Consider the following 26,610-nt stretch of genomic DNA (forward strand, 5'->3'; position numbering starts at 1 on the left):
ACTGCATATTTATTTGAACAAAGAGGAGGAAGAAGTGAGCTGCCTATGGAGGGCCTGGTCTTCCTGGGCATTGAGACAGTGACTGCAGGAGACCTGAGGTGCAACCTTTTCTTTTTCCCTCTCCTCAGGGATGGCAGCAGTGCTATCTGAGACTCTAGGCCTTTGGCTATTAATAACTGCAGGATGCCTGTGCGAGCAGTCTTCAGGAGTCAAATTCACAGCACTCTGCATCAGCACTTTGTGCTGGGCAGAGCTTCCCTGCACCCAGGCACCCTGGGAGAGGGAGGCTGCTGGACAAGCCTCCCCAGGCAGCAGCCAGAGACAGGCTGGGAGGAAGCAGCCACTGCTGAGCACTGGGGCAGGTGTGTGAGCTGGTCTGAGCCTGGCACTGCAAGCCTGAGGTGAGTCAACCGGGCAGCAAAACAGTGTAGGTGCTGGAGAAATAAAGACTGGTTTGGCTTGCAGCACCAATGCTGCAAAGATCAGTGCCCAAAAAGACAGAAGAATTGAAGAAGGGGAAAGAGCTGAGGGAGAAAAGCCCTGGCTTTGTGTATGACATAGTGAGGAGAATGGGGATTGAGGCTCCAGCAGCTTCTGGGAGGGCTGAGAGAGCAGTGTAACTCTGGACCCTGTCCATAGTGAGAGACTGCTGTCCCTTTCCTTATACGAGACCAAATTCAGCTAATCCTGCTGGATTAGTAAAGAAGTATGGCAGAATGGGATAGACTTGTCCTCACTGCTGCTTGGGAATTAGTGTGAGGAGCACAGCTTTCCACTGTGGCTGTCCCTTTCTGCCTTGCCCCAGGAGGTCCATGCATGTGGCATACAGATAAATTCTCTCTGTTTTGTGAGTTTTAGGACCCATCAGATGGGCCATAACCTGTCACCTCTGCTGTTTCCTGGCAGCATTGCCCCTTTCCTGTCAAGCAGGGCCTGCTTCTTTTATACAGCCAAGCAGATGTCTGGCTGCTTAAAGAGAATGTGCAGTGTGTGCGTCATGGCTGCACCTGCTCACACTTGCTTTGGGAGTACCACAGGATGGGCTCATTTATGATGTGAATTACACAGGCAGCATCTCAGTAAAAGGAAAAACTTGCAAATCTGAAAGAAAAACTAATCCAAGTGAGTATCTGCCAATGTGATTGGCACTGTTTTGCTGTGGCTGGGCTTCTTTTAACAGTTATCACAACTCCGTCACATGAAATTATGTTGCAAAAGAAGTAATGGTGGAATGATACTTCAGAATATACAGGAGATAAAAATGTCTTCATCAGAAGAGTAGTATAGAAACTTCCAGTTACAGCTGTTTGCTTGCTAATTTTAAAATATAACTCATAGTTCAAAGTTTTTCAGTTCTGAAATCTTAAGCAAGTAAAGTACAAAGAATCACAAGGACAGAGGTGGTTAGTTATTGCTGCAGCTGAAGCCAGTGGGTCTTTGCCCATTTTTCTTTGTACTGTATTGCATTATATTAGGTAGGGATTTGTCCCCTGTACGCTGTTGTTTGGGCATGGACAGTGCTGAAGTGAAGGAAGACACTTGCTCTACTTACATTATGTGTAATAACCCCTAAGAAGGATTCTCAAAACCTGCCTGAAATGGAATTGCTGAGATTGCTCCTGATTTTCCCTGGTTTTGCAGTTCAGATCTCTCATCCTATTTGGGGACAGACATGGGGAACACTGTAGCAGAAGAAATCTCCCTCTTTTCCTCTTTCCCCCTTCAAATGGTATGGGATAAGACCAATACATAGAGACAGATGCAAGTGACTTAAAACGAATTGGGTAAACAACTTTAACAGGTTTTCCTGTGCCTTCCTCCTCCAGCCCTTCTGTAACAAAACAGTAGCAGTCATAAAAGACAGAACTACTTGGAATTTTGTTTTGTTTCTTTTTTTTCTCCCTTCCAAACTTGCAGTCTGGTGACTTTCTGAATACCTATTCTAATTCTAAAAGAACTATCTAAATATCCAAGTCAGAACTGCACATGATGCAAAGCACTCCAAATAACACATGGACAGACCTGAAATCTTTATCCAAAAATATATATTACCATCGATGATAACTGCATGTTGTTATAACATCGCATCATAGAGCAAATTTTCCAAGTGACATCCTGTTACTGCAGCATAAGATGACAACAGAGTATCCTTACAGCACATGTGGATTCTGGGAGACTGCCTTGTTGCAATTAAAATGCCTCTTTTGGATGACAGTGCTATAGGACACATTGGCAATGCTTCTGCTGGGATCTGCTACCATATTTTGTCAGAATGCTGAGTCTCCAGAGAACCCCAGAATGGCCTGCTGATGATATCCTGTATGGGATTATACCTTCCACTAGCACCATCATGGGGAAGGGATAGAAAATAACCTGTTCGTGAAAGGAAGGCTGTGTATCTTTTACCTGTAGATGGCAACTAAAAGAGAGGCAAGAAATACATTTCCAGTGTTTCATTCTCCATTTCCTTGTGTGTTTAGAGCAAAGCAGAGAACCCTTTGTGGGAATGCCCCTTGCAGGGACTCCTGCTCCTGTTAAAAGGAAAAAGTCCACTAAACTCATTGGGAAGCTGACACATGAAGGTAAGATATGCAAAACTGCACATGTAAGAATTGTTTGGATTTCAACCTGAATTTCAGCCTTTAAAATTTCACACCTTGCCTAACTGAACTCCCACAGCAAGACATGCAGTAAACATACCAGGAGGCAGAGCCACAAATTTTACTGAAGCCCAGCCTTCAACCACATCGCATTATCTGTCTTACAGCTGAAAAGCATTGCACACACTCAGGCCAAAAGTCAACCTAGATTGCACTCTGAAAACTTGTATTCACCTGCAGCATTAATTTGGATGCACGCTAGTGTAAATGGACAGAAAACATGATCTTTTACAGGTGTCAATATTGCAGTGCCTAGATAGATTCTATGTCGTTCTCTCTCTTACAGCCTTGGTCTCACACTTGTTTTCTCACTGTGTGACTTTCTTTGATTCCAGCACTCATTACTGAAAAAGACAAAAGCTCTTAGAGAAGTTAATAGAGCAGGAAGAATATAACCTGGAACATTTTTTTTCTACAGAATATGTGTATATTATGTAGGGTAACTTTTAAATAGTGTGATGTCTTTATATTTTCTTTACTTTTGACAACATGAGGAAGGTTTCAGAGGTTTGGAAAAGTAGACATTTGAGGCAGTACCAAGAAATCCTGCTGCACTGACTGAGATGCTTCAGATGTGGCAGACACCCATCTAGATCCACCCCTATGTAACTTCTCTCTGCAGATTTGCCTTGATTGCAGACCAGAGTAAATACCAAATAGCTATATCCAAAGTGTCATCAATGTAAAAACTTGGTGCATAGATAATGTCCTAAAATCTTAATTTAGAAGATAATTTGGGTGCTTGAAGTCACTATTGATGCTAGGAAGCAACAGACAAAAGTCATAGACCAGAATACTTCCTAAAATGTCCCACTGTACATGTTTTGTAGCTATGCCACAAGAGGTGTCCAAGCTGAACCTGGGGAAGAAGATCAGCATCCCCAGAGATGTGATGCTAGAAGAGCTTTCTCTCCTCACTAACAAAGGATCCAAGATGTTCAAATTACGTCAGCTAAGAGTGGAGAAGTTCATTTATGAGAATAACCCTGATGCCTTCACCGACAATTCTGTGGTAAGTTGAAAATTAAGATTAAAATGCTACTCCATACACTCAGGGAAAACAGGAATGGAGTGTGCCCAAGATCTCTTCTGTTTTAATGTGTGTGGGCAGGGGATAGGGAGGGTCTACTAGCAAAGCAGAGAAAGAAGAAAACAAAATTACATAAATACACAAGTTTTATTTCCTTTTGGCATCAGCATTAGTCTCCTCTGGCAAATATTTGGTATCACACATACAGAAGCATGACAAAATTCAGTACTGAGTGATGAAGGAAGGCTGCATGTTTGGCAAGTGCTCAGAACTCAGGGCAGGGCTAATTGGTTTTGTACCCATTCCATTTCTTCTTTGCATGATGGCAATGATCCATCCAGGTCTGACTTCAGCTCCAGCAGACTCAGTGCTATTTTTAATCTAGGATACTTTTATGCCTTCTGCTGGACAGAGTCCTCTGCTAATATCTGCAAGTTCCACAAGTGAAACCTCTAACCTGATTCTGAAATATTTTCAGTTAATTTGCTAGAACCCCAGCTTGTTTTCCTCTAAAACATTTTCTTTTCAGATATGGCATATAAATACAGACATTAATTTTCTTTTCTCTTTCCTCTGCATTAGTACTGTTATTTAAACTCCTTTCTACAGCTAGTTGCAGGTGTAAAGTTTTTTGAAGGCACCTAAACGTTTACATATGAAACTCTATTCACATGATTATCAGAAATCAGTAAAACAATTAGAAAATGGTTAAGGTTCATATGCATTTTGAACATCTTCTGATGTTCTTTAAAGTTGGTTTGGTGACATTTTATCACTTTATGGCATCTATTTTCCAGTCCAAGGAAGCTCAAGGAAAACAATAAAAGTTAAGCTGAAGAGAATGTTTTGCCAAACAAAAACACACTATCTTTTAGCATTCTGATGTTTTCAAAAGCAGCAATAAGACAATATCTGGGGTTCACTTCTAGAAATGACAACTTAAAAATCAGAATGTGGAAAGATGCCTAACAAAAAAAAAAAAAAGTTTAAATTAAACAGTAAGATTACAGATGAAGAATGAGAGACCAGAGATATAACAAGCATATCCTGTGATGTTAAACTTTGGTCAGTTTCTTCATCTCTTTGTGCTTTAGGTAGTTCATTTCTTCAGTCAATTATCTCCTAGAAAGAATGTGAGAATGAATGGTATATTGAACTTCGTACTCCACAGATGAACAGCCTAGAGAAATGCATGCTGTTTTAATAAAAACTCAGCAATCTCAGAGTTCCTAAAACATATGAGGGCCAAGTTCATATGTGAGAATCTGATGCAGTGAGAAGTGAGAAAATAATAAATTTATGTAATTAAAAGGCTAAAGTCCAAAGTGTCAAAAATTTGTGTGTCACTAAAGAATGTCCAAAAAGAACAATCCAAAACCAAAAAAGTTGTGACCAGCTGACTCAAGACTGGACATGCACAGTCACTCCACGACTAACATTACAAATGTTGATAACAATTGCTTCTCTTTTGTTAGCAGCTTTTCCTACTTTATTTATCTGTGCCATACTTTCACTCCATACCCCTTTTGTAGTGGATTTCTCTCTTTTGTAAGAGCACATCTGCTCTCAAGATCCTTTAACATGACTGTTAAGATCCTGTGCTATGAGAAAATGTAGTTGGGGGTTAGAAAATACTCTTAAAAGCTAGGATTTTCTTTATTGCTATGCTGTAGGAGAACCATGGCATGGTCTCCAAACAGCAGCTGGCATTCTGCTTAAAATCCTCCATGATTTGCTTACAAGTCTTCTCTCCACATCCATGGAGAGACAACAGATAACACAACTCCATTGGTCAGTGCAGGAAGACTTCAGCCCTTGCCTGGGGTCAGTTTAGCAAGATTAAAACATAATTGTTACTGTTTTCTGGCTGCCCCACGAGCTCACTGGTTGCATCCACTGCCTTTGTGGGTAACTGTTCTCATCACCGCAGGCAGCACCAGTGAACAGCTTTGCTGCAGTCAGATTATTAAGAAAAGCTGAGCAATCGCAGCAACTGAGTCGTTGTCTCAGAGAGCTGGGTGCTCTTGAGCAGGTAAAGGCAACAGATCTGTAATTTGTTATCTTCCAAACCATCAAGACAGTGCCTGACCTTAACACAAATAACTCTTACCAAAAAGCCCTTTAGATTGCAGTATATGATTAGCTTTCTTTTCCTTTCTTGCCCCTCTATCTCCTCAAAGACAAATGCAGAAAAGAAAGCTTATCAAAAGATAACTGTGTGGGGAAGATAATGGCAGAGTAAGAAGACTTACTGCTACACCCAGTTACTTCCCTCTCCCAATTAACTTCCATGTCCTTTGCTCCTCATCCTAAAGAAGTTCTTGTGTCTGTGAGGCTATGGGACAGAGAAGGAATTTGAAGCTGCTGGTGGGTTTTCTGCTTTTATATCATAGATTTCTTAACTGTCTTGTCCTAAAATATTCTCAGGACACACTTAAGAAAGCAGGGCAAGGCAGGTCTGGGTTGGAGTATGGATTGTTTCTCTCTCACAGAAGAAGTTTACCAGCAAGATAATGTAGTATAAAAACACACAAAGAGAAAGGTCATTAAAAATAAATCCAAACCATATAAGGGGCTCCAGAATAGCCTGTGCTGTAGCCATAAACCTTCCACACAAGGGAGAAGATCTCAGCAGTCATGTGTCATTGACCCACCCTTCTGCTTCTCTCCTCCTCCTTTTCCTCCAGCCAAAAATTCACACTGGACAATCAGATCTTCCTTACTGGTAGCAGAGGAAATGTATCTATTGTGTGTACATGTTTGTCAGACAGCTCCATGCAAAAGTGAAAACCCGTCACTCCGTCACTGCTGCAGCTCTACCCACCCAGTTAAAGGCAAACAGCAGCTAAAGCCCCAGTTCAAAAGGACTGACCATCCCCAACATGAGTAAAATGAAATGCACTACCTACTGCAGAGCTGTTTTCAATACTGTGACTCTCTTTGCTTGCAAATATACAGTACAAGGAGAAGGTTTTAGGGAGGGGTGAGTTTGACACCAATATCCTGCCAAACAGGGAGAATTTGGGCAATATCCTCATTGTTTGGTCCTGCACTGAAAAAGCTGGGCTCTTCTGAACCCCGTCTAGTAAACCAGATGCAGGATTTCTTCTCCTTACCTCAGGCTGTGCCACCCACAGGAACTCTGATTCTCTCCATGTCTCAGAGAATATTTTCAATTTCATTGTGGAGCTGCAAGATATAATTTATTACTGACTAAAGACCATGATGAAATCCTATCTTGCTGTGTGCTCTATTACTGGCCAACTAGAGAATGAGGGAAATCGCTACATTTATTTTTTAACAGTGAAACTGAAACATAGGGTAGATTTATGAGTCATCCAAAATCACAGATAGGATCTCTGTCTTGTCTTTGGATCTCCTAAATTTCACTTCACTGTTCAGCAGCTAGTAGATCAGCAGTTCATATACCTTTCCTTCATAATGCTAAATTTGTTTGGCCTCAAACACATTAAGATCATGTGAAACAGTATTTCTTAGCCCTGCAGCCTCACTCATTATAACGCTAACTCCTTTTGACATCCCACCTCTGCTTTTGAACCTCAGTATAAGAGCTTGCTGTCATCAGGTGGAAACTTTCTCACACCTGGCTGCCAGGTATTATTAGGAGAAAACTGAAAACAAAGACATAGTTATGTGTCTTGGATGTTGCCATTACTCTTTCTTCCACTAAGAATCCTTAAATATGGTCCTTCTGCTAGTCAAAACCTGTAGCTTGATTTGGGTCACAGGAGACCTTCCTTTTTTCCCTCTCCTTTTTATGTTTTATTATCAGATCTTAAAACAATTAGGAAGGTAAAATAACCAATATCTAGAGATAAAATTTTGAGCAGTAGTACCTCAAAAACCACACTGACCCACAACCAAAATCCCCACCTTGGTGCACTCATCCACAAGATAAAATAAATGCAGCTTCCAGTCATGGCAAAGCTTGTATGAAAACAAACTAAAATGTGCTGGCAATTTCTGCTGGACTTCAGGTCAAGAGGTCTCTTTTAAGCTGATACTAACTGTGAAACAAAATATAAGAAGTCTAAAGAATTGGATTACTGCTCTTTTGGATGATGGCAGGAGTTAGTACTTTTTTCAGTGCTGGACAAGAACTCAGAGCAGGCAGAAGCAGCAGGAAGAAAATGGAAGTGATTATGTTACAAACCAAAAGTGATGCTTCACAGCAGACAGCAGTATACCACCAACCTGCCTCAGAGATTTACACAGCCAGGCATGATACAGTGTCTGAAGGAAAACGATGGAGAAATGTTATCATGCAGCTGCTTGGTTTATAACAGGGGCATGCAGTGATGGCTCTGTATGCCCCTTAATGTACTTAGATGAATGCACTTAGACCAGTGGTAGGTAAGGTTAAAGGGGAAATGTTAGGAGAATATTTTTTTTGTTCTGCATGGAATGTTAAACCTCTTGAGCGAACATTACAGGATAATTTCAGGCTAAAATACAAGTCTCAGGTTATCACTTAAGTGAAGCGAACTGGGTAAGATTGTAACTCCTCTAACAAAATGAGCCTTGCTGCACTGGAGCTGCATTGGTGCAGAACACCTAGAGGTCCCACTATACCCAAAGCTGTGTAAGAGTGGATGTGGAATCTGATGCATTCTTATTCAAAAAGCAACTGGAATGGAAAAAGCAGAGTAACAGAAAAAAAGAGCCTTTTATTTTCCACAGCAATTTGTTGAAGCACTGTGAGAAAACTCTGGACCAAAATTCTGAAACAAAATGTCTTTCATCCATGAAGAAAATGTGGCAAAGCTGATATAAAATATACAAATAAGATATATCTAATTTTGGGCAGCATTAGATAAAAATTCATGTTATTTAGATGGGTAAATTCAGGCACAGAGGCAAAAAATATTTTGCCTAAGATTGCACAGCAAGTCAGAAATGGACCTGGAAATAGAAAGCAGGAGCTCAACCTGCTGTGCTTCTTGGGGCAGCAAGTTTAAAAGAAAAATAGTGTAAGATGCTTCAACAGCTTCTTATTTTCACCCTTTTTTAAAAAATGAGTCATAGGTTTAAGGCTATGCAATTCCAAATGAAGGACTGAGGCCCACGCTTTGATAAAAACAGCAGGCAGTCTATGAGACTCTCCAAGTGTCTGAATTTTAAATCTCCCATCCTACCATTAAGGGGCATTTGAGTGGCTGCCACGGAGACGATGCAGGCCAGTAACTTCAGAAGTGTTAGTAACTGCATAGGCATCAAACATTTGGGGAGCTCTTTATCAGTGAGGTGGAAATAGAAACACATTTGGTGGCCTCAATCATTTTCTTTAGGGCACAGCAAGGAGCTGAAGCACACAGTGTCTTTCCTGGGGAGTGCCTGCAGTGACGTCAGGGCCTTGAGATACTCAGAGATCTCAGCTCCATTAGTTGGATCATCTTTCATTATCTAGTTTTTATTAGGCACATGCTCCAGAGAATTCAGAATTTGTCCATATAAGCACTCAGCCTGCAAGAGCAGGCACTTGCTAGCACTAAGGGCTTCAAAGACATGAGCCAAATTTGTTTAGCCAACCCAGGGGACCCATCATGTGTACTCACAACAAGTGTTCTCTTATTAGAGTGGATTTAGGGATGCCTAGGGACTGATAATATCCACTACCTCCAACAACGCACAGAGAGGAGGAGGAGCAATCTATCCCCACACCCAACAGGAGCAGGTTGTCAGCCATCTCAATTGACATTCCTGGACTCCTCTCCTGGAACTCTCACCAACACAGTCAATCAGTACTAACTGAGAGGCTGGTTTTATGATGTGAATATGTATGTATGTAAAAGTTCCACATGATGCTAGCAGTGGCCCAAGACATGCATTCTCCTCAAGTGTGAGGTCCAAAACTCTAACATTCCACTCTAAAACTCTGATCAGAGGTGTGCTCTAAGTACTGGAGGCAAAGCTGTACCTATGCAACTTTGACTATGTTGAGAGTCCTGCTTGAGGCTGTCGTTCCTGAGCTCCACTGTATTGGAAAATCTTTCAAAAAGATTATTTTCCCTTTGCCTCACATTAATTTGAGCTAAGACAAACAATTGTGGTGACCAAAACTAAAGAAAATTAAATTTTTGTTCTAGCAGGTGAGTAGACTGGGGTGTTACATGGAAAATACGTCCTTCCTATCTAAACAGAGTTGCCTACTTTTAGCAGATCAGATGTTTTCTCAGCAGGGCCATGAAGAATGATAAACTAGCTTAAGGCAAATCAAATTAATTTAATTTGCAGCTAAATAAGATTTAGGAGTGGCTTTCCTGATACAGACCTTCTGTTCCAGAGAAACTTCATTCCTACTTAATGATAATACTGCAATTTAAAATAACACCAGATGACAATGATGCCCCTCCCTAGTCACATCAAATACTGCTGTAAGCAGAAACAAAACAGTCCATTTTACTGCAGCTCACGTTATGCTGATGCTTTGTGACATTTTTTCTCTTGCAGGAGAGGCATGTAAGTAACCACAGGAAAGGAGAAATAAGCATTTAATTCTCAGAAAAGGCACACAGCATGGGTGAAACTTGAAGGAAAACAGATGCAAATTCTGGTTTGAAAGTAGCTAGCAAGTCGGAAGAAGCATTACCTTTGTATATATATATTAATTTTGAAAATAACCTCATTCTGACCCCTAACCTTCAAAATACCCTTTTTCAGTTTGCCTTTTTACAGCTACATAGCTGCCACACATAATTGAGCAGATTGCCCTGTTAGCTCCTGTGTACAGCTTAATGCTTACAATCCTCTCCCCTCTCAGTGCTTCCTGACATTCACGGGAACATTATCTCCTGTGTTCCTAAAAAGGGAATTCCCTGCAGCTAGGAGAAGGACAGACAGTCCCTAAAGGCCCTGGGGGCACCAGCTCTGCCACTTCAGCCTGCAGCTGGCTGTCTGCCTGGGTTGCAGCCTGGTGACCTGCTGTGAAACCCTGGACACTGTTGTGGGAGACACAGGGAGCAGAGGGTTAGCTAATTCTGCCTTGAGCCTTGTGGGGTTTTCACTTCTTGACTATTTTTAGCTGACTGAACAGCTGGCCTTGGAAGCCTGTTTACAGCCTGGAAAGCTTCTTTTTGCTAAGCTGTGCTAGGTGTAAGAGCCCTGAGAAAGCCTTAACCCTTTAAGAGCTATCTCTGAGGCTGCCTGAGATTAATTTATGCAAGTAGAACCACAGCATCAGGAACCACAGACTCATTCAGTGTCATTCAAGTGTATTTGTTGCATCTTTGTGCATCTAATAGCTAATCTCCTAGTGCAACAGGAAAGGTTATGTGATACATAACCCAGGTTACTTGTATTATATAGCTGTGTGGGCTGTACTACACAAGAGATACCTTTTAAAGTCTGATAGGAGTAAAGTTTTGATGTCCCTTATGACCAATATATGAAACATTTTTCAAAACATACTGTATCAGTTTCTATTCCATACAAGCATTTATTAATGTTTTGGCATGCAAAGACAGGGTATTGTGCCAAAATGTACACCATAAGGTCAATAATTCCTCCATGGATTGTTTGCTCTTTTACTACATACTGCAAAGATTGTGCCTTCTAGCCTGACCAAGGGAGAGTAAATGGTCTGCAGAATAAGACCAATTTAATTTTATCAATGGATACAACTTTCTTTCTTTCTTACCCTGTCACTGGTTAGATTTGGTTTGCTAATTCACATACTAATACAAACAAAATTCTTCCTTTTTGTCATTTCCCTCTTGTGGTCTTCAGGAAGTATCTTCTGTTTTCCCAGGGTGCTATCTCTCCAGTTTTTCTCAACATGTAAATTCTCCTCCCCAAGCAGACCTTCATATATATGGAAAACAAGCAAAAAGGCAGGTATCTCCCTGGCTTTTGTGTTGTCACAGATATCCTCCTGTTCTGGTGGCCTGTAAAACTTAATTCCCACACTGTAACTGAGCTGGAGTTATGTTAACTTTGACATGAAAACACTTTCTTGCCCAGCTTGCTTTTCCACAGGTTAGCCAATGTTATTTCTGTTTGGACTTTTATCTGCTCTGGCAAAAGCTAAATTTCTTTTCCCCTCCTCCTCTATTTCATAGTCATCATTGTTGGGGACAACAACACTCTGATCACATAAAATGCCTATGAGGCGAGTATGCTTCCATTGCCACTTCTGCTGTTCCACAGCTGCTGCTATACTGAATAAAGGGAATAACTCACATGAAGTTCTGTTACTGGCTTTGTAACAGAGACACAGAACTGGTCAGATCACAGAGACTCAGGAGTTTACATTCTGGGACCCAGCCCTGCAAACATGAATACACCATGCCCTGTAACAGAGATTCAACCACCACTTTTTCTCCTCCCCTAGGATCACTTTCAGAAGTTCATCCCAGCAGGAGGGAGCTATGGGGAAGATGCTCATGGCTATGCCCATGGGCGGATGGTAGGAGGAATGCCAGCTGGGCAGCACGGCTCCAGCACGCAGCAGCATCCCGGGGTCCCTCCCAGGCCTGGAAGCAGAGGAGGTGCTAGAGATGGTGAAGGGGAGCAGGCAGGCAAATCATCTGGAAGTGGTGGAGAAGGAGGCAATGGTACTGACAAAGGCAAGTATCTCTCTGCAAGAATAAGAAACTAAAGCTATCAGACCACATGCCAAGCCTACTCCTAAGGACAAGCAAATTAATCTAACACCTGGATTCTTCCAAACAAAGTTCCAGTGTAAAGCCTAGAAGAGTTGAACTGCTTTTTGTATGATGGTTTTGTTTGTATACTTCTGTGTTGCTCAACCACAAACAGAAGGCAGAAATACCCACCTTGACTGGACCACAGAAATTACAGGAAATTTATCTGCTGACCTCTTAAGGCTGGTTGAGCAGTAGGCCAGTACAGCTATGCCATGCCAGTGTGGCACTCCTTCCTTTCAAAGATTTCACACTGACCACTACTGGAGAGAGTGGTATTAACTCTTTAGATAAGTAGTCTGATCTGAGTATCAGACTTGAATATCTGAGACCTGATTTCAAATCAAAGCTTCTACCTGAACAAAGAACATGTTTTGGATAACCTTCAGAAAGGAACAGCAATATTTCTAAAAGTAATCTGGTAACCACCACTGGGCCACTGAGGCAATATCTTTATGAGTAAAAGCAGTTTTAATTCAATTTTGTCTTTGCCTGATTTTATCCTCTGTTTAGTTCGGCCAGAAATCTCTAGAAACAAATAGCTAGTATAAGAATCAGCAGATAAAATCATAATTTTAACAGTCCCTATAAGTTTTTACAAAAAAACTATCAAATTTGTTTTGGAACCAGGAACAACTGCCTCAAGTAACCAAATGAATGACTTGTAAAATCCAAGGTTTTTTCACTTACATTCTGGAATAATGTGCATTTTATATTGAAATCAGCTTTTACATTTCCTGTGAAAAAGCAATCTGTATAAACTCTTATAGCTTTTTTACAGGAGATTTTTCTTCATTGTTATTGTGTGTGCCGGGAGAAGGAGAATTAATATCATCCTATAGCTTTCACTGCAGAGACAGATCCCCCCTACTTTTATGTTTCAACTCTAGCAATCAATTTGCTGGTAAACGGCTTAGTTTAAATACTTCAGAAAAAAGGGTGGAGTTTTTATTTTTTTAAATGAAAATTAGATTCTTGTAAATGTTTTCAAGTCTTTGAAAGCAGGGAACCCCAGGACTTGGTATGGTTTAAAATAAACAAGACAAACAAAGGAGGTATGATAAAGAAGAAAGATTCAGATTCAGATAATATTGTTCATTCTTTGTCACTTACTTCATAAGGATTTGTTCTCTACACAAAATGTAGCACCATGAAAGCACCAGAATGTCTCTCTCCATTAATCTATTATTCTCATCTGCCCTAATCAAGCTAAGCAGATGTCATTGCTCAAGAGTTTTAAGTTTTATGAAGGATGAAAATATTATAAGTGTGCTACATATCAATACAATCAATACATATCAATAGCAAGGTGGTATTATACACAGCAAGGGAAGGGAAAGAAAGGGAAGGGAAATGCAGAATGAAATCCCTTGTCTAAACTCATTTGCTTAATGGAGCAGCTGGAAGCTAATCTAAAATTTCTAGCAATCAAGTGTCTGACTTTACAACAAAGTGCAGCTCTAGTCACTGATAGGATTTTAACTTCAAGTGAGATACCACGTAATATTTGCAAACTGATTTTAGCCATCCTGAGGTGATTGAGACAGACTTGTCTCTAACATCCCAGTTCAGAAGGGGAAAAAGATGAAAGTCTGTTCATGTAATCACAAAGAAAATGCCATGTCATGTCTCCTACGATCTGACAGAAAATAAAGAAAAGTAAATGAAGAAATTACATAACATCTTTCCACATATAAAGCTTCCCCTGTTAGTGGAAGAGATGATGAGGTGAGAACTTTGGTTCTTTCTGTGTGAGCAACCAAAAAGAAGAATGAAAAATTAGCTTCCAAATACACACTTTAATGCAAGTTTCTGGATGAGTGGCTCTTAGACTATGGTACTATCTGCTTTTGCGGATAAGGACAGAAGTGGTGTATGATTGTCTTTTTAAAACAGAAATCTAACTATAAAAGCTTGTATTGATATAGGAGTTACAGAATCTGGAAACAAAGCTGGTGCCTCAACTTCAGTAGCAGAAGACAGAAGAGTGCCTTCTAACTAGACTGCTTTACCTTCCTCTGTTTACAGATGGGAAGTCAGGAGGCAAAAAAGTTACTATATTTAAAACTTATATTTCCCCTTGGGAACGAGCGATGGGTATCAGCCCTGAAGACAAAAGTCAGTTCTCCATGGACTTACTGTCATACAGCCCCAAAGCTGATTTCCCCCACTACAAGTCTTTTAACCGGTAAGTCTTCTTAGATGTTCAATGCAGTTTACTTAGCGAGAGAAAACACAATAATGCCGACCATAGCCCTCCTGTCTTGTGCACTGTAAATAAGTTTTAGCTGCATGTCATTCTGCTTAGCACAGTCTCCGGTGGATGAAATGTTTGGAAGACTACAAAGACAAAATACGTTAAGAACTAGAGATTTTAATTCAGATTATGCACAGAAAATATATCCAGTTGGATAAGAGGACTTTAATCCTATTTGCCTTTCTTTCTCTCTCTTGACCAGGAGATGTCGTTTACCACTGTTTTATACTGCAACCCTTTAAAGTTCAAGTGGTCATGAAAAATACTTGCCATCAGCGGCCATATACTGCAGATATTACAGCACTTCATACACAAATCAGGGTGTTTCTGCTGTTTCTGATAAACACTGGAAGTTTCATAAATAATTCTAGGACAGCAACAAATTTTTGTTAATCTCTATACAATTTTGTCAGGACATAGCCTCAGGACATCAGCACCAAGAACAAACCTACATCCCACTCACTTCTGCAATAATGCAGCCTCTGCCTGCTACATGTACAGAAAACTAACAGGTGTGAAATGTGTGTATGGTTTGATGGAGATTGATGCAACAAGGGTGAAGGAAGTACACAGCAGCGTGTGCGTGTTTACATAATTTTTAGTACATGGACAATGGATACATCTATGTTCTCATGGAGATATGTTGGCCAGCCGCAAGAACAGCACAATTTATAATCTTGATACCTTTGAGTATTTATTTTGTAAATCCTGTTGTTTACCTATGCTCTGTTTGCTAACTCCATGTATTCCCCTATGCCAGGACTGCCATGCCTTATGGAGGTTTTGAAAAAGCAGCCAAACGGATGACCTTCAAAGTGCCTCAGTTTGATATCTGCCCTTTGCTCCCAGAATCTCTCATGATATATAATCAAAATTTCAGCAAAAGACCATCCTTCAACAGAACCCCAATTCCTTGGATGCCTTCAGGAGACTTCTCAGAGTACCAGACTGCAGTCAATGTGCCAATGAGTGGTGAAACAGAAGAGTTGTAAATCCCCACTGCCAAGACCTTCCCTTTTTTCTCAGGCCTTTCTATATGCAGGTTGATAGTAAGGAGTGGAAAAGTGCAACTCTAGTTCTGTTAGCTCTTTCTTTCTTTTGCCTGTAGCCAAGACAAGTCCCAAGCAGGTTCTAAACTTTTCTTCACTGTATTGTTAATCTATCAGACACAGTTTGAGGAAAAGCTGCTTTTTATTCACCAGCACATAAGAGGCCAAGACTAAGGAAGTGTTTTTCTGTTTAGCAATGCTACATGCTGCCTGTCTGTTTGATAATAAACCTGTTTTGTCATGTGTTAACAAGAAATAAAACACCAAGATGAAAAACAGCTTTTGTGTTTTCTCCTTAAAAAGTGCTGCTGAAAGAATTTGGGGATTAGCATTTGGGGAACAACAAAAGTTTCAATCTCACAAGACTATTAGCCTGGGACGAAAGATCAGGGACTAACGGGAATGGTCATAAGGTTTATGTACATCCAGATGGCTTGGAAAAAAACTGCCAAAGTGATGGGGAAGAGCAATGCCTTTGAGAGGAAATTAGAACATCAGAAATGAAATAGCAAGTCAGCCTGTCAGCAAAACAAACAGCTTAAAGTATCTCACTGACACCTAAGATTCCCCAGTTCTCCAGAGTATAAACTAGGTGACAGCTTAAGCAGTTTTTTTTTTTTCTTCTATTTTTTTTACAGCGAACATAAAGTTAATAGGTTGGGAAGCAACAGAGGCACACCCATATAAGATGGCTTTCCCATAGTTACAGAGCAAGAAAACAAATGCTTTAATAAAAACAGAGCTAATTTGACACCTACCACAGTGCATTACTTATTCAAAAACACACCATCAAAGTCTATTCCATTTCTTGCAGTAGTTTCAGCAATGCCACACAAATAGGAAGAAAGGCAGGAGCTGTGGAAAACCACTAAAGAATTCCAGCCTGGATACTGGTTTGGAATTCTGTTCTGGTGCCTCAACATTTCCTCCTGTAAGCAGGGCTGAACTGCTTATTCATGGGGACAGCTTCCACTGAAGTACTTCTAATTTAGGAGTTTTTCCTTCTTGTCTAGAAATTCCTACAGCCGTGTATTTGATTTTTATTCTGTTGGGATAGTTATGTGGCTGGCTTTATCACACACCTCTATAAAGCTACTGACAGGGCTACTGTGAGATCTCTGTAAAATTATGCTAATAATAAGCATTGCTAAATGTTCTTTAGCAATGGCTAAAGAACATTTACTATATATCCTATTGTATTATTAAGAGGTATCCATAACTCAGTTCTGTGACTAAACTTAAAAAAATTAAGATGCTACTTTGATCTGAGGAACATTTCAACAAAAATGAAAAAGCTCTGTTTCAGCTCTGTTTGGAGATAAGGTTGCTGTTTTCCAGTATTTTAAATCAATCTGCCTTTTCAATTGCATTGTAATTAGTGAGGATGGATTTCTTTTTCAGTTCAAAAGTACTTTAATACAAGAAACCAATCCACAATGACAAAGCTAGAAATTCAGAAAGTCAGAGGAAATTCAGAGAAAACAAGGTGATATAAAGCAAAATATTCTCCCAATAAATAAGCCATTGATTGCCTTCCCTTTTCTGACACAGATTTTATCCTATTGCAATATAGAATTATGTTTTGGGTTTTTTTAAAGTGAAATACATTATGCTTTTGGGTAAATATGTCAGGAATAGCAGAAACAAGATAGTTTGGTAGCCATATGTCACTATCTATTTTCAGCAGCAGGTATTCCAGATCATGGGCCAGTTAAGGAATATCAAGGAGCAGAGAGGACTGGCTTCTCTGAGGAGGGGTTGCTCCAGACAGTCACAGAACAGGTCTCAGGTCCACTCAGGAGACAAGAGTGCAGGCCAGCAGCTCAACAACATCACTCACACAAAGGGCCCCAGGACTGGATCTGAGCTTTTAAGAGACTTCTGGGCCATAAGTGAGGTGAAGGTCCCTGATGAGCTTAGTCAGGTCAAGCAAGGGCTGCACACAGGGTGCATGCATGACAACAACAGCAAAATGTTTGGGAATTCCAGTAGAATCACAACAACCACTTGAGTCCTACTTTATAATAGGAAAAAAAATGGAATAAAATAGGTCCTTAAACACACAAGGACAGGTAAGGAAGATGTGCAGAAATAGCACAGTGCTCTCTGGTGGTGTAGTCTCAAAGCTCCCAGGTACAAGGAATGCAGCATGATCCTGCAGGTAGCTGAAGGGCTGGGGATGTACCCAGAGCTCTGTCTGGTTCACAATACACTGTTGGGCAAGGGGCTTTGTCAACACACTCCATTAACCCAAACCCTTAATGGAGATAGATGTTGCAAGGTCCTTGGAATTAGTATTGCATCACTGAAAAGTATTAATAATATTCCTACAATTCATGCTTGTAAGCTGTTTCCTCAGTTTTGGTACATTGCTTAATAAGGCACATAGCTCTTCTTTTGCCAGTGCACCTCCAATCTTAAATCCTGTCAAGCAGGATTTATATGCTTTTGTTTCTAGTACAAAATGAGAAATACAACACTACATATTGTAGAACAATTCAGACAACTATTGTCTTGTTGTTTACACAGCCTAAATTTCATGCTCGTTTAGTCATCGTGCAAAGTAACTTTACAAGTACGAGAAAAATCAGTAATTCAAATTCTGTCTCAAAATAATTACTTTGAGTAAGGCTTTCAGCTACTGTTAATTGGGGCAGAAGTTTGTCCATAATGATCTAATATTTAAAAGGAAGTAAGAAACAACTCCTGTTCTTTGTTTTCCTTGGGCTGTGATGTCGACTCAGAGGAATTGTCTATGACAGAATTGTTTATATTGGGAATTAGAGGGTTTTATTAGATTTAATTACAGTGGATTTTCTCCCACATAGAAGAAGCTACAGAATGGAAAGTCAGTCATCTGCTTTTAAGCAGGATCATCATAATTAGAGATAAAAAAGAACAAATTATTGAGCTCATCCTCTTGAAAAGGCTACAGTTTCCTTATATAAGATATACTGAATATTAAGCTTATATTCCATGGAAAAACAGCTAAAAATCCATTTAATAAGGAGGGGCTCACCCTTGAAAATTGAATTGCATAGAATTTTGTGACATTCAGATCTTTCATTCAAAACAAAATGCTCTCATATTTTTAGTTGTTTACACTGTCATTTCTAGTAATATTATTTTACAATTTCCAAGCTTTGACAACTTTCTCTCATGAAGACAAATTCTACTATAAAGAATCCAAGCCATGTAAAAATGCATTAAAAAATAGCCCACATTTTCATGTAAAAAAAAAGCGTTTAAAAAAAATCTCTGCTTTATTATCCAGAAATATGGTCTCAGATGTTTTAAAACTTTGTCTGAATTTATAGCTGATGGCATAAATATTTGGCAGGTGGTAGCACAGTTAGCATGGGTGATTCTCTGTGTTGTGCAGAAAACCTTGCATTTGACTCCACTGTATTCCTTAATCAAAGGGAATAGTTTGACTGATCACTGACAAATCATTTAGAAGAGATGGCTTTAGCATCAGACTTACTCTCTTTGAAATAAAATCAGTGAGACTTTCAGGCTGTTAAGAGAATATGTGCTTTGCCTTTTTGACTTTTTTTTTTTAATCATACTGTGAATATATAAAATGTATTCACTTTTCTTCACAAGATGGCAGGCTGGCAGGCACCAGACAGCCTATGGTATTTCTGTTATGGAACACAGGTCTGCACGTGACCGTCCCTCCATGGGACGTACAGTTTTGTGGCACAAGGCTTGAACATTCACTGCACTGAGGTTTTTTTCCCCTTAACTAGCTTGTCTGCAAGTATGTGTTCTCTTCCACAGAAGACTGTTACAGGTGTGATCATCTGGAAAACATCCTACTTCCAAAGGACTTCCCCTTGGCATAACAATGCTATTAACCCTCTGGCAACTTACAGGAGCCACTGCTGCCCACTACAGCACATACGAGTCTCTCTTGATTCAGTATTAGAAGTTTTCAAGCCATCCTGCTGGCTCACAGCACATTAAGACATTTATATGCAATCTCATCCAGGGCCAAATTGCAGGTTATAAACTAATTTACACAAGTTGCCTATTTTGTCTTGCAGATGTGCCTGACCAGGGCCACAGATAACCAAGAAGAACTTGCAGGCAGACACAGGAGCCAGATTGCACATATTTTGTGGAGCTCTAAGTTTTGTGAATTGAGAGTATGTGGAATTTGAAACATTATTGATTATATTAGTTATAATCATATATCTACTAGTAAAAGTCTATTCAGTTAATGTAAGTAATTAGCAGTGCCTTTACGTTCTTGCTCTCTAAGTATTTTGCACACAGTGTTATCTCTTCGACGATCATCTTCTGCTTGTGTATAGCTTAATGAAACTTTAAGGAGTACAAGTACTTGCTCAAATACATTTTGTGTAAATTAAGACAATGTAGTAAAGGAAAGAGAACTACATAAAGAACCCTGAAACAGTGCTTTTAAAATGTAACCTAAACTTCAGTAAGCTTAATAAGCAAATTCTTAAATATAAACTCTTACTTTGATTTTTAATTATACTTTTTAGAAACATTATTTACATCAAAACTTTTAATGCATGTTGTCCAACTATGCAGGGTTCTTTTTTGTGTGTTTATTTTGATCTTTTGAGTAACAATAAAAGAAACAAACTGTTTTGTGCAGAGTTTTAATTTTAAAATGTTATGTGATGTTTTGTATAAATTTTTCATTTAAACAAAATATAATCTGAAATACTTTCAGGGAGAACTGATACTAATAAATTTGCAGACAAGGGACCACTACCCTTTAAAAAAATTGGAGCAGAAGAAGTTAGGTATAGCTCAAGCCAGAATGATAACAAACATTTGCCTTTCAAAAATCCAGAGTGAACAAATGAATGCAAAAGATGAAATTAATTTATGGTTATAAGTTCTTCAGGTGCCAAATCAAAATAGTTATTCTTCCTGGTTCTTGTAACAGGGCTTACTGGGAACAAATATTTTCTGGAAATTCAGACAGAGACAGTGCAATTGTACTATAGAAGGCTGACAAAGGTCTCAACTCTTCCCAGGCTCAGACATCATTGTTTTACCCCAGGTTCCTGCATTGCAACTAAGGAGAAGAAAAGCATACAAGGAGGACACAAAGAGCAATTAAAAAGCTGGCCACTAAGCAATGCTGCACTCCTGCTCCAAAACATCCCTCTACACAAAAGGGTAAATAAGGACTCTGTGGACTTTGTGTTCTTACTGGGAGAAGTTCCTGCTTTAAGCAACAATCCCATCATACATCATTCACTGCGGGGAAAACAAAGTGGTCCCTGGAAGGAGAGACAAACAAAACTTTCTGCTGGCCTGCCTAAGGACACGCTATGGGCCGTGTGGCACCCGGCCTCCTCTGCTCACAGATGCTACACAAACTCAATTACACTGAGGAGTGCTTCAGTCAAACCCCACAGTGCCTGGCTCAGACATGCAATTAGTTCCATACTCTATTACAAACACACCCCTACTTTCATGGGCCTGAAGCTAGCACATATTCAGGGCTTCATTACATCTACTCTCTCTAAATGTTTCTCTTAATTATCTTTGGTCCCCCAAGAGAGGCTTGAGGCCTTCCTCATTTGCTCTTTTTTCCACTATGGTTGGTTAGATTCCCAAAGCAAGAGTCTGAAATGGGTTGGGGAGACACAAACAAATATTCTTCCAAATGCACAAACTATTTTTTTATTTTTAGTGGTGTTAGAAATGCCATATTAACAGCAGCATGAACACTATTGCAGATGTATATTCACAGATTCTGTGCTTTGTTTGCTCTAGGCAGAACAGTCCCAGTCCCCCAGGCACACTCCGTGCATCTGGTACACCACTAACAGGATACCTGAATTATTGGAAGCTGGAAATTCTAGCATACATATTTTAGATGCAGAACACTATGCATCAACTCACTTCTCTTCCTGTACACTTACAGAGGTGGCGGCATTTCTTTAAGAATTGTTACAAAAGCTGTACCTCTCAGATGCTGGGAACACCAGAAATAAAAGAGCAGAAAAGAAAATGTATTAGCCTTCACGTCTTCATGTTTCTGTCTGAATAATTACTATTGTAGTTTATCCAGGTATGGATAAACCTCTTACCTCTATCACTGAGGTACCAAGTGGAAATGGTGGTCACCACAATTCTTCTCGGATTCTCTCTATATGCATGGTCCTGAATTCATAGGGAAGCACCGATTTATTTCAGTCGGCTTGAAAAGCGTTTCTTGGGTGTCACCAGAGTTATTATTAAGATCAGTCTGAACTGGTGACAGGAAAATCAGAGGCTGCAATGTACAGTTGACACAGTTCAGGGAATGTGAGATTTACAGTAATTTTACATATTGTCTAGTATTCAGAAAATCACACTACACGTTTCTAAAATACATTACTCAATTTTCCCTCATCCTGAGATGGTCTAATTCACACCCGAAGTACGCATGCTGTTGGAAGACGCCATGTCTTGGCTCTAGCCTGTCAGCTAACTCAGCCCACATGAACTACAAGCAAACTTTTGCAAGGTATGAGCTGTGTGTTTGCTCCAGCCGTGTTTCGCAGCCAGCACTGCCCAAGCCCCGCGGCGGCCGGCAATCCCGCCGCGCCGCCTCAGCGCCCTCGCCAGAGGAGGCGCCCGCCGCCGGCGCCGCCCGCGGCTCTCGCGGGAAGATGGCGGCTCTCGCGAGAGGCGGCGGCGCGGCTGCCCGTAGCTATGGCAGCGGGGGATGAGCGCGGCCGGCGGGAGCCGCGCGCGGGGACGGGCAGGGTCTGACGCCGCCACCGGAGCACGGCGGGTTGCTCTCCTGCCCTCCCGGCCCCTCAGGCGGAACCGCGGCCAGACCCCGCTGTTCACTGGCTGCTTGACCGTGTGCCCGCAGCCTCGCCGGTGGCGACCTCGCTCTGCGCCGTGGCGCAGCCCCCGCCCGCTCGGCCGGGCCGCAGCGGGGTCCGTGCGGGACCCGGTCGGGCCCGAGTCCCGGCCCAGCTCCGGCGGGACCGTGAGCGAGAGGCCCCTCCGCTCTGCACGCCCGCAGAAGAGAAAGGGAGTAGCAGGTACGAGAAAACGAGAATGCTAGCGGCTAGAAAGGTATTTGATTACCGGGGTCTTCGAAATAATCGGGGATGTTGTATTATCTTGGCTAATAACCCAGGCGTGATCCGCTGCCGTCAAAAGTTAAACTTGCATTGGAGCTGTTGTTAGAGGTTAGAATAACCTCCTCAGTATTTAATTTACTATGTTGGTAGGCAAAACCATGTGCTTTCCCCACCCCCCCCACCCCCCCCTTTTAAAAGAAGGCAGAAGCTCTTTGCCTTGCCAGAGTCGGATTTCTTTTGAAACCTTTCTTTGAGTAGAAGGATTATGAGTGGACATTCAGGAGGATTACAGACATAAATAGAAACCATAACAATATACACCCTCTGCTTTCAGAAAGTTGTGGGCACAGTGGCTTTCTGGTCTTTCAGCTCTGTGACCTTCCTATGGGTATTGTAATGGGTGATCTTGTCTGTTAAAATATTCAAAAAGCTTTTCAGTTTTCAGAACAAATTCTGAGGGTTTTGGGTAAAAGATGCATGTGAAAAGGGAGGGAAAATAGTTTTGTATTTCTCATTCAGCTTGGAAGAAAGACGTGTAGTGAAAAAATTTCTCTAAGCTTGTGCTACTTTTCAGACTTAAAAAATCTACAACGGAAAGATTTTGTGCTGCAATATACTTGGCACTCAGTAACAGTTTTGGAAAACGGCAGCAACATAGATAGTCTTGTGTTTGTTTCAAGAGTAAAGGAACGAAATGCTGTGCCGAGAACTCAACTGGTGAGGTAACACAGCTCACCATGAATATGACAGCTCTTAAAAATAATTAGAAAAAAATCTTATGGGCTGAGAAACATTTGTCAGCCTGTTGAAATCTGTCCTCATTTAGGAAGTGATAGAAATAATAGCAGTTTAATTAGATAGGATAGTCTCTAAATTCTATTCCATCACTTAATCAAAACCATATCTAATCAAGCATGTTGCATATCATTCACACTGGATTAAATAGGAGCTTTATTTTTTTGCTTATTTGTTTCTTTTTCACCTGGTAATGTCACCTATGAAGTCTTTTGCCCCAGTGTTCTTGGGGTGCAGTGAGGAGTAAGGGTGTGCCTGATTTGTCCAGTGCAGACAAATTTAGTTATCCCAGAGAATTGAGACATTTTGGAGGCAGCTGTAAAACATTTCAGTTCATTGTTTTTATGCATTGCAGGTAAGAAATATGCCAGTTCTTCTCTCAGTTCTGGGTTGTCTATTTTGAGACTGTAGTCACAAGTTCGTTAAAAAGGATAATGGGAATTTAAATCCTTCTCTGTGTAGTCTTGGAGATGTTATTAGGGATTAAGCCTTCTTAGGCCAAGTTTTTATTGACAGTGCATAGAAGAGAAAGTATGTTTATTTCCCAGTTTGTGGAACTTCAAAAAGTTTGTTACCTTGAAAGGCTCATTGAGTTTGATGGCTCTATAAACATACATGTGTAGAAAACAGTTGTGTCCATCCAGAATCATTTTTGGTCCAGCCATGCAAATTGCAATAGATGATATAAAAAAAAGAAAAAAAATTAGATAAGAAGATGAAAGAACAATTAAAAGTCACAGCTATTGTTTGTTTTTGTGGTTTTTTTAAAATTTGCTTACCTAACTTCAGAACCAACAAAACTGTCATATAATTAACATACCTGTTGATACCTGTGGAGCTTAGCAGTATTTTCATTTTTTCTTATGCAGACTTTTGAATACCTTATACATCCTTCACTTTCCTGACATATGTTCTGCACACATTTATTCAAACAGTTTATTTTAATTCGTTCTCTGAAATATTTCTTGTTTGCTTTAAATTTCTTTCTTTTCTGTCAATAGTGGCTGCAGGCACAATTCCAAAGCTATCTTCTATTCTGTCACTGAAGGTCATTCCCTAGAAAAAATATGCAGTGCTTGATGGCAGAGAGGAACAGCATGAAATTTTATTACTGACTGTCAAAGAATTTTGATTGGCTTGTTTGGATCTCTCTATTGGTCCTGTTAATTGCAAGTCAAGTAGTAGGCAATCCCCAGTGTTTAGGATTTTGCCTTGTTCCCTTCATCTGTAGGAAGCCCCATTCCCTAGGCTCATGCTCTGTGTATGAGACTGCTGGGAGGAGCCAGAGTCTACATCCTGGTGTAATCTGGACATTTTCTAAGACAAATGACACAATGTAGTCAGTCTCTTATTGTGTCTCTTGCCATACAAGTTTACTGTGCAGTTCATGTCTTCTCTTTTTCTGTTATGTCACTTGATCCATGGAGTTTCTTGTTCTGGGACCAGGGAATGTTGGGTAGGTTTGGGTGCATCTCACCAGCCACTGTCTATGGGACACTATGGGTCTAATGTTTGGCCAGACTAGGATATGGCTGGGCTGTGCTGCTCTGGTTTTATGGGAATAGGCTGTATACCAGCTCGATTACTCAGCTTGCAGAACCTATGTACAGTCATTCAGCTGGGAAGTTAACCTGTTGGGCCTTTCCTAAAGTTGCAGTAAGTGTTTTATATCTGCAGTTATTGGAAAAGGAAGGAAAAACTTCAGTTTATTAGCACCTCAGTAAAAACCAAGGAACTTGCAAGAGGCTCTTACTTTTTTGATGCTTTCCAAGATTTGTGAGTTGTATGTGTTCTGTTGTAGTCTCAAATATTAGGAGTAACATTTCATGTTCATAGAGTGTAAAATTTTCAGTAGATTTTGTTGTCTAGTGCCCTAAGTTTGTGAAGTAAAGATGATCTTAAAGGTACTGCATTAAAAATTGGTGTATTCACTCCTGTAGCACTGATTGCTTAGTGAAATGGAGAACTGTGGTACTTGCTGAGTGTTTCTTGCGATTGCTCCCAAGCAAGTAAGAGGCAAAGGAAAGAGCTGAATGTGGTTTTGAGGCTTAAAACCATTTTTGTTTAAATTACGAAAGCATGTGGAAAATGATGTACTGTTATGGCATAATCCATACTTTTTCTAACATGATTTTGAAGAGATACTGTAAAAATATGGCTTCTCTAGTATTATTTTTGATAACTTGTAAATAAATCCATTTCTGAATTAAAGCTGTCTTCAAGCAATATTATGCAATGTTGCTGCTACAAGAGGTGTTTAAACATTTTGACTACAAATACATCATAACAACATGGGCAGTAAATTTAATATTCTTTTTATAGAGTATTATGACCATTTTCTTCAAAATTTCAACCTTAAGAAACACACCTTAGAACAAGGTATCCAAAGAGATCTTTAAGCAGGACTATGAAATTTCAGACCTGCATATTGGTCTTTTCTTTATTAATAAAAGCTCTGAAAGCTTTGTACTTGTACAGAGGAAATCATAATTGGTATCTGGGAGTCAGAAGTAACCTTTATCCAGAGAATGATGTGTTGTGCTACTAGTGCTATAATTTTCACTGTTCCTCTGGCACTCTCCAGAGAATCTGGTTTGGAGATGGTATCTGAGGAGGAAGAGATTACTTCTGTTTGTTCATTTTTTTTGTTATGTTGCTGAGGTTGTTTTCAGAAATGCAAACTGACATTTTGAATTTTGAGTTTGATGAGAGCAAGACTGAGCCTGACAAATCAATTTGCAATGGCCAGGGCTGTCAGATGATAATAGCTTGCCTTCATTACCGACCAGTTTAGATTTGAACCAATGACCTAGAGGTGAAAAGCTCAGTATTGTATTACGAATCCTCTGATCTATCCATATGTTCTCTTGTTTAAGGTCCCTGTAGTCCTCTTAAACAGAACATGCAGTAAATATTGAACATCATTTGCACTTGTAAATATTAGAACAGTGTCCATTCCAGTTGTCTGCTGTGCGTGTGAGGACACTGCAGTTAAATATAGTAACAATTTCTTACACTCTCTGGCTTCTCATGAGAAACCCTCATACAGATCCAACCATATGGCAGAACCCAGCATTATCCTA

The 26,610-nt window shown here is 40.2% G+C and overlaps 2 protein-coding genes across 8 annotated transcripts in view; both read left to right on the top strand.

Moving 5' to 3' along the window:
* Positions 1 to 211: 211 nt before the first annotated feature.
* MYOZ1 (myozenin 1) lies at positions 212 to 15,937 on the top strand. 2 transcript variants are annotated; one of them, XM_021548745.2, is made up of 6 exons: positions 212 to 401; positions 2,481 to 2,582; positions 3,491 to 3,672; positions 12,041 to 12,275; positions 14,382 to 14,541; positions 15,371 to 15,937. In XM_021548745.2, the coding sequence occupies exons 2-6, from the start codon at positions 2,507 to 2,509 to the stop codon at positions 15,600 to 15,602; spliced, it is 885 nt and encodes a 294-aa protein (XP_021404420.1). In that variant the 5' UTR covers positions 212 to 401; positions 2,481 to 2,506; the 3' UTR covers positions 15,603 to 15,937. The 2 variants fall into 2 exon arrangements, with proteins under 2 accessions (XP_021404420.1, XP_021404424.1); XM_021548749.2 differs by lacking the exon at positions 2,481 to 2,582.
* Positions 15,938 to 22,526: 6,589 nt separating this feature from the next.
* The window catches only part of USP54 (ubiquitin specific peptidase 54), a 93,499-nt gene continuing 89,415 nt past the window's right edge, over positions 22,527 to 26,610 (top strand). For 3 of the 6 annotated variants that reach the window (XM_077784588.1, XM_077784589.1, XM_077784590.1), the window contains exon 1: positions 22,528 to 22,690. The gene's annotated coding sequence lies outside the window, so the exon portion shown is untranslated. Of the gene's footprint in view, positions 22,691 to 26,610 lie in introns of all 6 variants that reach the window. The other 3 variants (XM_021548725.3, XM_077784587.1, XM_077784591.1) reach the window with 2 other exon arrangements.

This window comes from Lonchura striata, chromosome 7, assembly GCF_046129695.1.
Source record: "Lonchura striata isolate bLonStr1 chromosome 7, bLonStr1.mat, whole genome shotgun sequence".
NCBI lineage: Eukaryota > Metazoa > Chordata > Aves > Passeriformes > Estrildidae > Lonchura > Lonchura striata.